Consider the following 14,145-nt stretch of genomic DNA (forward strand, 5'->3'; position numbering starts at 1 on the left):
TCCCCTACACACAGCACCATGATCATATACATGTACTGTACTACCTGCATCCCCTACACACAGCACCATGATCATATACATGTACTGTACTACCTGCATCCCCTGCACACAGCATCATGATCATATACATGTACTGTACTACCTGCACACAGCACCATGATCATATACATGTACTGTACTACCTGCCCCCTACACACAGCACCATGATCATATACATGTACTGTACTACCTGCATCCTCTACACACAGCACCATGATCATATACATGTACTGTACTACCTGCATCCCCTACACACAGCACCATGATCATCATATACATGTACTGTACTACCTGCATCCCCTACACACAGCACCATGATCATATACATGTACTGTACTACCTGCATCCCCTACACACAGCATCCTGATCATATACATGTACTGTACTACCTGCATCCCCTGCACACAGCACCATGCTCATATACATGTACTGTACTACCTGCATCCTCTACACACAGCACCATGATCATATACATGTACTGTACTACCTGCATCCCCTGCACACAGCACCATGATCATATACATGTACTGTACTACCTGCCCCCTACACACAGCACCATGATCATATACATGTACTGTACTACCTGCATCCCCTACACACAGCACCATGATCATATACATGTACTGTACTACCTGCATCCCCTACACACAGCACCATGATCATATACATGTACTGTACTACCTGCATCCCCTGCACACAGCATCATGATCATATACATGTACTGTACTACCTGCACACAGCACCATGATCATATACATGTACTGTACTACCTGCCCCCTACACACAGCACCATGATCATATACATGTACTGTACTACCTGCATCCCCTACACACAGCACCATGATCATATACATGTACTGTACTACCTGCATTCCCTACACACAGCACCATGATCATATACATGTACTGTACTACCTGCCCCCTACACACTGCACCATGATCATATACATGTGCTGTACTACCTGCATCCCCTACACACAGCACCATGATCATATACATGTACTGTACTACCTGCATCCCCTACACACAGCACCATGATCATATACATGTACTGTACTACCTGCATCCCCTACACACAGCACCATGATCATATACATGTACTGTACTACCTGCATCCCCTACACACAGCACCATGATCATATACATGTACTGTACTACCTGCCCCCTACACACAGCATCATGATCATATACATGTACTGTACTACCTGCCCCCTACACACAGCATCATGATCATATACATGTACTGTACTACCTGCCCCCTACACACAGCATCATGATCATATACATGTACTGTACTACCTGCCCCCTACACACAGCATCATGATCATATACATGTACTGTACTACCTGCATCCCCTACACACAGCACCATGATCATATACATGTACTGTACTACCTGCATCCCCTGCACACAGCACCAGGATCATATACATGTACTGTACTACCTGCATCCCCTACACACAGCACCATGATCATATACATGTACTGTACTACCTGCATCCCCTACACACAGCACCATGATCATATACATGTACTGTACTACCTGCATCCCCTACACACAGCACCATGATCATATACATGTACTGTACTACCTGCATCCCCTACACACAGCACCATGATCATATACATGTACTGTACTACCTGCCCCCTACACACAGCACCATGATCATATACATGTACTGTACTACCTGCCCCCTACACACAGCACCATGATCATATACATGTACTGTACTACCTGCATCCCCTACATACAGCACCATGATCATATACATGTACTGTACTACCTGCCCCTACACACAGCACCATGATCATATACATGTACTGTACTACCTGCCCCTACACACAGCACCATGATCATATACATGTACTGTACTACCTGCCCCTGCACACAGCACCATGATCATATACATGTACTGTACTACCTGCATCCCCTGCACACAGCACCATGATCATATACATGTACTGTACTACCTGCATCCTCTACACACAGCACCATGATCATATACATGTACTGTACTACCTGCCCCTGCACACAGCACCATGATCATATACATGTACTGTAGTACCTGCATCCCCTACACACAGCACCATGATCATATACATGTACTGTACTACCTGCATCCCCTACACACAGCACCATGATCATATACATGTACTGTACTACCTGCCCCCTACACACAGCACCATGATCATATACATGTACTGTACTACCTGCATCCCCTGCACACAGCACCATGATCATATACATGTACTGTACTACCTGCCCCCTACACACAGCACCATGATCATATACATGTACTGTACTACCTGCATCCCCTACACACAGCACCATGATCATATACATGTACTGTACTACCTGCATCCCCTGCACACAGCACCATGATCATATACATGTACTGTACTACCTGCCCCCTACACACAGCACCATGATCATATACATGTACTGTACTACCTGCATCCCCTACACACAGCACCATGATCATATACATGTACTGTACTACCTGCATCCCCTACACACAGCACCATGATCATATACATGTACTGTACTACCTGCCCCCTACACACAGCACCATGATCATCATATACATGTACTGTACTACCTGCATCCCCTACACACAGCACCATGATCATATACATGTACTGTACTACCTGCATCCCCTACACACAGCACCATTATCATATACATGTACTGTACTACCTGCCCCCTACACACAGCACCATGATCATATACATGTACTGTACTACCTGCATCCTCTACACACAGCATCATGATCATATACATGTACTGTACTACCTGCATCCCCTACACACAGCACCATGATCATATACATGTACTGTACTACCTGCATCCCCTGCACACAGCACCATTATCATATACATGTACTGTACTACCTGCCCCCTGCACACAGCACCATGATCATATACATGTAGTGTACCACCTGCCCCCTGCACACAGCACCATGATCATATACATGTAGTGTACTACCTGCATCCCCTACACACAGCACCATGATCATATACATGTACTGTACTACCTGCCCCTACACACAGCACCATGATCATATACATGTACTGTACTACCTGCATCCCCTACACACAGCACCATGATCATATACATGTACTGTACTACCTGCATCCCCTACACACAGCACCATTATCATATACATGTACTGTACTACCTGCCCCCTACACACAGCACCATGATCATATACATGTACTGTACTACCTGCATCCTCTACACACAGCATCATGATCATATACATGTACTGTACTACCTGCATCCCCTACACACAGCACCATGATCATATACATGTACTGTACTACCTGCATCCCCTGCACACAGCACCATTATCATATACATGTACTGTACTACCTGCCCCCTGCACACAGCACCATGATCATATACATGTAGTGTACTACCTGCCCCCTGCACACAGCACCATGATCATATACATGTACTGTACTACCTGCATCCCCTGCACACAGCACCATGATCATATACATGTACTGTACTACCTGCCCCCTACACACAGCACCGTGATTATATACATGTACTGTACTACCTGCATCCCCTACACACAGCACCATGATCATATACATGTACTGTACTACCTGCCCCCTACACACAGCACCATGATCATATACATGTACTGTACTACCTGCCCCCTACACACAGCACCATGATCATATACATGTACTGTACTACCTGCCCCCTACACACAGCACCATGATCATATACATGTACTGTACTACCTGCCCCCTACACACAGCACCATGATCATATACATGTACTGTACTACCTGCCCCCTACACACAGCACCATGATCATATACATGTACTGTACTACCTGCCCCCTACACACAGCACCATGATCATATACATGTACTGTACTACCTGCCCCCTACACACAGCACCATGATCATATACATGTACTGTACTACCTGCATCTCCTACACACAGCACCGTGATCATATACATGTACTGTACTACCTGCCCCCTACACACAGCACCATGATCATATACATGTACTGTACTACCTGCATCCCCTACACACAGCACCATGATCATATACATGTACTGTACAACCTGCATCCCCTACACACAGCACCATGATCATATACATGTACTGTACTACCTGCCCCCTACACACAGCACCATGATCATATACATGTACTGTACTACCTGCCCCCTACACACAGCACCGTGATCATATACATGTACTGTACTACATGCATCCCCTACACACAGCACCATGATCATCATATACATGTACTGTACTACCTGCATCCCCTACACACAGCACCATGATCATATACATGTACTGTACTACCTGCCCCCTACACACAGCACCATGATCATATACATGTACTGTACTACCTGCCCCCTACACACAGCACCATGATCATATACATGTACTGTACTACCTGCATCCCCTACACACAGCACCATGATCATATACATGTACTGTACTACCTGCCCCCTACACACAGCACCATGATCATATACATGTACTGTACTACCTGCCCCCTACACACAGCACCATGATCATATACATGTACTGTACTACCTGCCCCCTGCACACAGCACCATGATCATATACATGTACTGTACTACCTGCATCTCCTACACACAGCACCATGATCATATACATGTACTGTACTACCTGCCCTCTACACACAGCACCATGATCATATACATGTACTGTACTACCTGCCCCTTACACACAGCACCATGATCATATACATGTACTGTACTACCTGCATCCTCTACACACAGCACCATGATCATATACATGTACTGTACTACCTGCATCTCCTACACACAGCACCATGATCATATACATGTACTGTACTACCTGCATCCCCTACACACAGCACCATGATCATATACATGTACTGTACTACCTGCATCCTCTACACACAGCACCATGATCATATACATGTACTGTACTACCTGCCCCCTACACACAGCACCATGATCATATACATGTACTGTACTACCTGCCCCCTACACACAGCACCATGATCATATGCATGTACTGTACTACCTGCCCCCTACACACAGCACCATGATCATATACATGTACTGTACTACCTGCCCCCTACACACAGCACCATGATCATATACATGTACTGTACTACCTGCATCCCCTACACACAGCATCATGATCATATACATGTACTGTACTACCTGCCCCCTACACACAGCACCATGATCATATACATGTACTGTACTACCTGCCCCCTACACACAGCACCATGATCATATACATGTACTGTACTACCTGCCCCCTACACACAGCACCATGATCATATACATGTACTGTACTACCTGCATCCTCTACACACAGCACCATGATCATATACATGTACTGTACTACCTGCATCCTCTACACACAGCACCATGATCATATACATGTACTGTACTACCTGCCCCCTACACACAGCACCATGATCATATACATGTACTGTACTACCTGCATCCCCTACACACAGCACCATGATCATATACATGTACTGTACTACCTGCATCCCCTACACACAGCACCATGATCATATACATGTACTGTACTACCTGCCCCCTACACACAGCACCATGATCATATACATGTACTGTACTACCTGCATCCCCTACACACAGCACCATGATCATATACATGTACTGTACTACCTGCCCCCTACACACAGCACCATGATCATATACATGTACTGTACTACCTGCATCCCCTACACACAGCACCATGATCATATACATGTACTGTACTACCTGCATCCCCTACACACAGCACCATGATCATATACATGTACTGTACTACCTGCCCCCTACACACAGCACCATGATCATATACATGTACTGCACTACCTGCATCCCCTACACACAGCACCATGATCATATACATGTACTGTACTACCTGCCCCCTACACACAGCACCATGATCATATACATGTACTGTACTACCTGCATCCCCTACACACAGCACCATGATCATATACATGTACTGTACTACCTGCATCCCCTACACACAGCACCATGATCATATACATGTACTGTACTACCTGCATCCTCTACACACAGCACCATGATCATATACATGTACTGTACTACCTGCATCCCCTACACACAGCACCATGATCATATACATGTACTGTACTACCTGCCCCCTACACACAGCACCATGATCATCATATACATGTACTGTACTACCTGCATCCCCTACACACAGCACCATGATCATATACATGTACTGTACTACCTGCCCCCTACACACAGCACCATGATTATATACATGACAGGGCTGAGCTCAGTGTTCTCGCTAGTTGCTGATATCTTTTACTGTTGTGTTTTGTGATGTTACATTATATAAATGTTGGTTTTCTGAGTGTGATGGTTCCGTCCTGTGTCCCCCTCTCTGTCACTGTAATACTTACTATGTAGCCTTAGTCGGCTATGTCATTGGTTATCTAGTTGTGTGACCCTGGGGCTAAACACTGGGCACATCCATTAATCTCCGGCCTGTGCACCATGAGTTAGTGATTTCTGGTGCATAATGATAGTAATAACCAGTGTGACTGTAGTAATAGAAACAGAGGTAACGTGATATCTTCTACAGTAGGGGGCGCTCTATTCCTTGTACGTCAGGTCATTTCTGATATAATCATCTTTTATTTATTTTGAAAATATCCTCTTCGGTTTCGTCTTCCTGTGCTGTGTACCCCATATTGTCCTACCACTATAAAGTGCACGGCCTAGTTGTACTCAAACAACGTTTATTTCAGTTGGATTTTGATGCCCAACTCTACGGGCGTGGCTACATAGCTGATGGCTGGACCGCAGTATGTGTGGATGGTGGCCAGGTCGCAGTGTGTGGATGGTGGCCAGGTCGCAGTATGTGTGGATGGTGGCCAGGTCGCAGTGTGTGTGGATGGTGGCCAGGTCGCAGTGTGTGTGGATGGTGGCCAGGTCGCAGTGTGTGTGGATGGTGGCCAGGTCGCAGTGTGTGTGGATGGTGGCCAGGTCGCAGTGTGTGTGGATGGTGGCCAGGTCGCAGTGTGTGTGGATGGTGGCCAGGTCGCAGTGTGTGTGGATGGTGGCCAGGTCGCAGTGTGTGTGGATGGTGGCCAGGTCGCAGTGTGTGTGGATGGTGGCCAGGTCGCAGTGTGTGTGGATGGTGGCCAGGTCGCAGTGTGTGTGGATGGTGGCCAGGTCGCAGTGTGTGTGGATGGTGGCCAGGTCGCAGTGTGTGTGGATGGTGGCCAGGTCGCAGTGTGTGTGGATGGTGGCCAGGTCGCAGTGTGTGTGGATGGTGGCCAGGTCGCAGTGTGTGTGGATGGTGGCCAGGTCGCAGTGTGTGTGGATGGTGGCCAGGTCGCAGTATGTGTGGATGGCGGTCGGGCCATAGTGTGTGGGTGTGGGTGGAGGTCGGGCCGCAGTGTGTGCGTGTGTGTGGATGATGGTCGGGCCGCAGTTTGTGTGTGTGTGTGTGGATGGTGATGAATGGTTGAATTCCTCCTCTCGGGCCAGTTACCTCACCCGCTGGGCCGCTGTAATATCGTGGTACCGGTGCTGGCGGTGTATTTAGGGGTTTGATTTCTGGGAGCAATGATTGCATTTCTTGTCACTGTTGTTGATGTGTTTGGATAGAAGTTTTGGGTTCTGTCTTGTCCTCAGCTTTGGATGGGATGGATACAGATTCTTCTCCGGCTCACAGACCTGTAACCTGGTTCATTCCTGTCCCTTCCAGCACCGATCCAGCCCGCCTGCACTGGAGGGACACATCCGCCGCAGAGCCGAACTCCACCCAGGTCCTCCCGCGAGAAGCCGACCGTGCACAAGCGCAACGGGCTGAAACTGAAAGACAAGATCCTGGTGCTCTGTGCCTACGAGAATAACGAATCGGTGGGGTCCCTGGCCGCTCAGTTCGGGGTCAGCCGCGCGCAGATCGTGCAGATCATCAAGCGCAGGGAGGAGCTGCTGAGCGCCCTGCAGAACAATGTTAGTGGAGATCGCATCAGACGGCGGAGGCGGACCACCAACGACCAGCTGAACTCAGCCGTGTGGGACTGGCTGCTATCTATCCGCGACACCGACGTAGCCTTGTCTGGCCGTATCATCCGAGAGAAGGCCCTGCAGATCGCCCGTGACATGGGCATCCAAGACTTTAAAGCCTCCAATGGCTGGTTAGACAGCTTCAAGAAGGCCCACAACATCCACCGCAGCTCCCTCCCCTTCCCCATGGCAGGATTAGGAGAGGACCGTACAGAGGACTGGCTGTCCAGCATGACCTCGATGGATGACAGATAACCAGAGCATAAAGCTGGACTGAGGGAGGGCCCGCAGGGTATCGTCCAACTTATTTATGTTTTAGATAGTGTTTTTCAGTTTGGTAGTTTAGTATCCTGGCTCTGCCACAGCATAAGGGTTTATAATTCAGTATATCTGAAAATCATATTAGCAGAATTTCTCCGATGGATACCTCTCCCCAGATGTCTGTGCAGTACACGTCCGCCATCACTGGTCACATGACCAGTCTGCCTGGAGGTCCCTGGTCACATGACTAGTCTGCCTGGAGGTCCCTGGTCACATGACGAGTTTTCCTTGGAGGTCTCTGGGTCACATGATGAGTCTGCCTGGAGGTCTCTGGGTCACATGACGAGTCTGCCTGGAGGTCTCTGGTCACATGACGAGTCTTCCTTGGAGGTCCCTGGTCACACGACGAGTCTTCCTTGGAGGTCCCTGGTCACACGACGAGTCTTCCTTGGAGGTCCCTGGTCACACGACGAGTCTTCCTTGGAGGTCCCTGGTCACACGACGAGTCTTCCTTGGAGGTCCCTGGTCACATGACGAGTCTGCCTGGAGGTCCCTGGTCACATGATGCTTGTCTATGGCTGTATGGGGTTGTAACATGGTGTGTTTCATGTGTGAACGGGTTGCTTGTCCTTAGCTGATCGAGGTGAGCATCAGAGCGGGATATTTAAGGTGTGCTTTTGTTTAGGGTGTTTTATTTCTTTATATATTTGAATTAACATTGTAGAAACTACCATTATCCTGCAGCCAAGGTAAAATGATATCACCTGTTGATTACAATGAAACGTTGACCCCCGTATAAATATGCTCCACCGTGGCCTCTGATACGTGTTCAGTAAGAAGTAATGTTTGTCTCATTAAAGGGCGAGACACCTATGTTATGTCTAATTGTTGGTTAGATACATTCTTTATCGAAGTGTATCTAACGTGCAGCATTCCGACAGGCTAAGGCCTGCCTTCTATCACTTCATGACACTGCATGCACCTAGCCCTCTGAAGATGAAAGGTAGATGTTAGATACACTCCGGATCAGGGCGTGTCTGACGTCCCATTTGGTCTATTTTACACATTTAACAGAAATAACACTCCAGAAAGATCCGTCATTCTGCGACCTCCCCGTGGTAATGTGCCTGCGCAGTGTCCGACGATGGCTGCCATACTTGTTCCTGTCAGATCTGTGGATAATCTGGAACGTTTGTTGTATGACTGACTTAGTAGTTACACAGATATTCTTACGTTGGTTACAGGAAACGTATATTATATAAGCAACATTTGTCACACATGTATTGTATGTACTAGACAGAGTTATAAGTTGTCCCTCACATACCCAGGCTTTATGCACAGAGCAGGTTATCACAAATAATGTCAGCTCTGGGCAAAGGTAAAGGGATTCTGGGTCAGAGAACACAAACAATGGCACTGTACTAATTAGGGAGCAATGGAGGTAGTATTACTGAAATGATCATTATGCTATAACAATACAGATGAGTAAAATATTCACCTTTAGTGTTCCCGACCACACAACGCATGACTATAAATTCCGCGGAATGTAAGTGTATAAATACAGCAAGCAGTGGTCTATTGTCGGAGCTTCACGAAACTACTCGCATGACACCAACCTCTTTATAGCAGTGTTTTTATACATCCCTAAATATTTATATTACACAAATACAAAGAAAAGATTGGGAATATAGGGTCAGAGTCCTGGAGATACGTTGTGGTCAGTGTTAGACAATTTTATTTCTTCGTTTTCCCTCTGTAGTATTAGTATTGGACGTTTCTTTATGTTGTGTTTATTAGAGTATACCCTAGTTACTGACGTGGTTGGTTGTGACCTCAAACATATCTGGAGCCCTGCATACACCCCATGAGAGTCACTGGGCGAGTACAGTAGATCCCGGTGTATCTAACCGAGTCTTCCTGATAGAGGCTGATTTTGGGATACCCTGTTACGTTCATTTAGCAGATTTGTAGTTTATTCACCTTAACCTGATTTTGACTAATGATGAATCACTTTCAGTCACATTAAAATCTCCTTTCCCCCCCCACACAGATGTCATCCCCCTCGGTCACCATGAGGATCCGGTAAAGACCGTACCAGCCAGCCAGCCGCTGCCCGAGGTGGTGGTGGGGAACTTGCTGCGGTATTTTGATGAGGAGAAGGAGAAGCACGCTCGTCTCGGAGGATCGCTACCGAGTTTCATGGTGCAGCAGCAGCCGTTGGTGTCCACCGAGGAGGGCGCTCACCTCTTTGCTATAGACTGGGGACTCCCCAGCGTTGCCGGCGGGTTCCAGGCAGGTCTGACCACCAGCATGGACGGGGTCAAGCAGTATAAATGTCCATATTGTGAGAAGAGTTTCCTGCGCAACACTCAGCTGAGGGAACATCAGAGAACACACACCGGCGAGCGGCCGTACCAGTGCCTGAAATGTCCTAAGAGCTTTAGCCGAAGCACCCAGCTGAAGGACCACCAGCGCACACACACAGGAGAGCGGCCCTTCCAGTGTACCGAGTGCGGCAAGACCTTCACACACAGCTCCAACCTCATCCACCACCGCCGAACCCACACCGGCGAGAAACCCCATAAATGCAACATGTGCCCCAAGAGCTTCAGCCAGAACTCTGACCTCAACCGACACCAGCGCACTCACATGACTGGAGACCGCCCCCACCAGTGCACCCGCTGTGATCGGACGTTTATATACAAGTCCCAGCTCCGCATGCACAGCCGGGTACATGTGGTGGAGGACATCCTGCAGGGCGTGGAGAGAGGAGGGGGGACAGCGGAGGTGGCCTGGAGCAACCAACCTCTGTGACCTCCCACCTACGCACGGTCTTACCCCTCATTGTTCCTCTCTGTGTGCCCTTCACCTCCCCCCGGGAGAGGCAGCTGTTTTGTGGTTGAAGTAATATTCCTGAGACTGCAGTGAGTCGCTAAGTGCCTCGTGGTGGCTGTAGGTCCTGGTGACTTGGTAAGATGAATATTGGCTCAGCCTAACAATGGCCGTCTCCGTTGTGTGGGGGACAGGCATACAAACACTACAGAGCCGGTCCCAGACTCGTTATATTAAACCACCGTGTCCCAGGGACTCTGCCACATTGTAACGACCGGAAGTGTATTGTATCTTTGTGTTGTGTAATGGTGACCAAGTTTTCTGGTCTACACTACTGGGGTTAGATTACACGTGGCTGGACCTACTCATACTGATCCCCTTACACGGTGTTTCGTACCCCCCACAAGAGGTGACGTTGTGTCACTGGAGGTATAAGAACTCTAAGTGTGATGCAGAGAATACTCTGGGGGGTCGTTCACTACTGTGGACAGCTGTGAGATGACTGCTCTGGATATCGGGAATGTAATTCACCCCCGGATGCTTTGCACACAGTTATCAGGAATAAGGAAGCGTTCTGTTCCATAGACAGAAGTTACTGGGAGTAGTTTTATCATGGACGTGAACGTTGCTGTCATCATTTTCCTTTGTTAAACATTAGGGATGAAGAAAAGTCCTGTGATATTTCTGTCCTCCGTAGACAGGTTTGGAATAAGCTCGGTGGTTTGATTATATCCGCCTCATGCGTTCATGTATGTAAATTAATTTTCCAGGATTCCCAGTTCTTCACATGTGAGCAAAGTAAGACTAATTCACTTCCGGACTTTACTAAGAGCCCAGGATGCTGCCGAGGTGTGCTGGGACTTGTTGTTCCACAGGCGGAGAGTCACAGGTCCAAGGAACAGTATAAATGTATAATATCGGGATCTCGCTCATTTACACGCCTTATGTATGATGTAATACACAGGTTGGGTCCCCGTGACCCCTCACACCCTCTAATAAACGGTTTGCACTTTGTGACAACGCTATATAACGGTACAGCAATGTGACGACACAGCAGGCAGCGCATAGCGCTAGATGTAATAAAGCGGCAGTGTGTAATAAAGTATTAAACCATGACTGGTAAATGCCCTCCTTGTGTCATGTGACAGCGGTAATGTGTTATAATCTCCGACACAGCGTTATCTGTGCTGTAATATGTGCTACACCATAGCAGTATATGTTTTATTCCTTTATGTTACATGATGTTTGGGGTGTGTTTAATATATTCACTTATATGTAACCTCTTCATGGATTGTGCACCCCCTCGTCTATAAGACACATGATATGAGCTGAGTGCAAGCTCTTGTTCCCGCAGTGTATTACTCTGCAGTTTACTACCGGTGTTACTTGGACATGGAACGCTCACCGGCTGAGTGTCGGCTGCTCACTAGTTATAGGAGAGTAGTTCTTGGTTGGTGAGAGGTCAGACGTCTCTCCTTCCACCTATTAATGGTTATCATCAGATAATAAAATTTGGATGTAAACACAATCAACAGTAATATGTGATTCCCAAATAGTTGCGTGATTCATGTAGAACAATGTCTATTGCTTGGTCTAACACACACACCATGGAGACTTCCTGCGCAGTAACGGAATGTGGTTGTCAAGGTCATTCCTTCCCCATCCGCCTTGACTCAAGCCAGATGCTAATTTACATGTGATTTCCTGATTCAGTGATACACATTTAAACATGGCAGCACCTTCATACCCTCCTGCATTTACAACAATATACCCCAGGTGCCCATTAATAGAAATATATTCACACAATAACACATTTCTTCCCATTTTGGTGGTGCTCTTTGTTGTTTGGCTCTTTTACTGACAATTTGTATTTACATGTGAGAGAGAGCAAAAAACATAAGTCACATAAGTGATTGCCTAAGCATAAAATAAACCCCAAGATATAAAAGAAGGATCACATGGCATCCCACAAGTTTTAGAGTGATCAAAATGGTCCTTCAGAAGGACAGCAAGGTCAAATGACAAAGCAGAGCGTGTCAGTTATGTTTGCTGTGACCTCACTGGACATGCCACTGTGGGGGTTCAAAGGATGATGCAAGCTAATAACAAAGTGTCGTCTGCTCATTGCACTGACGACACCCAGTCCCATCTCTGCACTAGTGACGGTCCAATTAGACAACGCACTGGAGAGTTCGAACTGTGAGATCCTCACACAGGTTTAGTTGCATTAACCAACATGTCCGGAACTAATCTGATCTTGTTCTCTATTTCCCCTTACCCCTTCTCTTCTTTCCTCTGCCCCTACAGATGCTCAGTCTTTCCTGTGTGCCCACTGCTTTATGTTATGTTCATGTTACTGATGTTACTCTGGATTGGTTCACTTTCATGCAGTCAGCTTGAGTTGATACGATCTCTATGGACAAGTACCTTCCGAATATGTGATCATTGGTATTTCCAGCAGCCTCCTCTCATTTATGGTCTGGAAGTGCAAAACCCTTATTATATGTCATATAATCTTCTATTGGTGACTCCTGAAATCTAAGGGCTACGAGGGGCTGTAGTAGCGTCACACATTGTGTTTCCGCAGGATGTTTTGTAATGATTTTTGCTCTATGGGGTGCAAGCAAAGTTTTATTACTGTAATTGCCATTTGTGTGCTCAGAAACACAGTGTGCCGGGAAATTAGGCCAATTAAGGCCCCTAAAGATCTGATTCTGTTTTTATACCTTAAGGAAACTTATCTGCTGTGACGTCTGCTGGGTTGTGTCTTGTGATCGTGGTGAATATTATATCTGCACTTTATATCTGTGATTCTGATTGTATATTTACTGTGATCCTTCAGGATTCTCCCCTCAGTGATGTCCTATCCTCACAGGAACCCCCTACCCGTCACTCCCCACCCTTCTATGGACTCACAGGAGCCTGTTATACATGTTGTTCATCTGTTGTCCTTTATACCAGTCTTAGG

At 47.1% G+C, this 14,145-nt stretch overlaps 1 protein-coding gene across 3 annotated transcripts in view; it reads left to right on the plus strand.

Moving 5' to 3' along the window:
• LOC142143318 (zinc finger protein 169-like) overlaps window positions 1–12,305 on the plus strand; it is a 28,792-nt gene extending 16,487 nt beyond the window's left edge. Inside the window, exons 6-7 of one of the 3 annotated variants that reach the window (XR_012689503.1) lie at window positions 7,780–8,703; window positions 8,864–8,966. Coding sequence is in view for 2 of the 3 variants with exons in the window: in XM_075201055.1 (XP_075057156.1) it covers window positions 10,396–11,159 (764 nt within the window). In the remaining variant the exon portion in view is untranslated. Of the gene's footprint in view, window positions 1–7,779; window positions 8,967–10,395 lie in introns of those variants that run through there. The other 2 variants (XM_075201055.1, XM_075201056.1) reach the window with 2 other exon arrangements.
• The last annotated feature ends 1,840 nt before the right edge of the window (window positions 12,306–14,145 follow it).

The sequence above is a fragment of the Mixophyes fleayi genome, chromosome 3 (assembly GCF_038048845.1).
Source record: "Mixophyes fleayi isolate aMixFle1 chromosome 3, aMixFle1.hap1, whole genome shotgun sequence".
Classification (NCBI taxonomy): Eukaryota; Metazoa; Chordata; class Amphibia; order Anura; family Limnodynastidae; genus Mixophyes; species Mixophyes fleayi.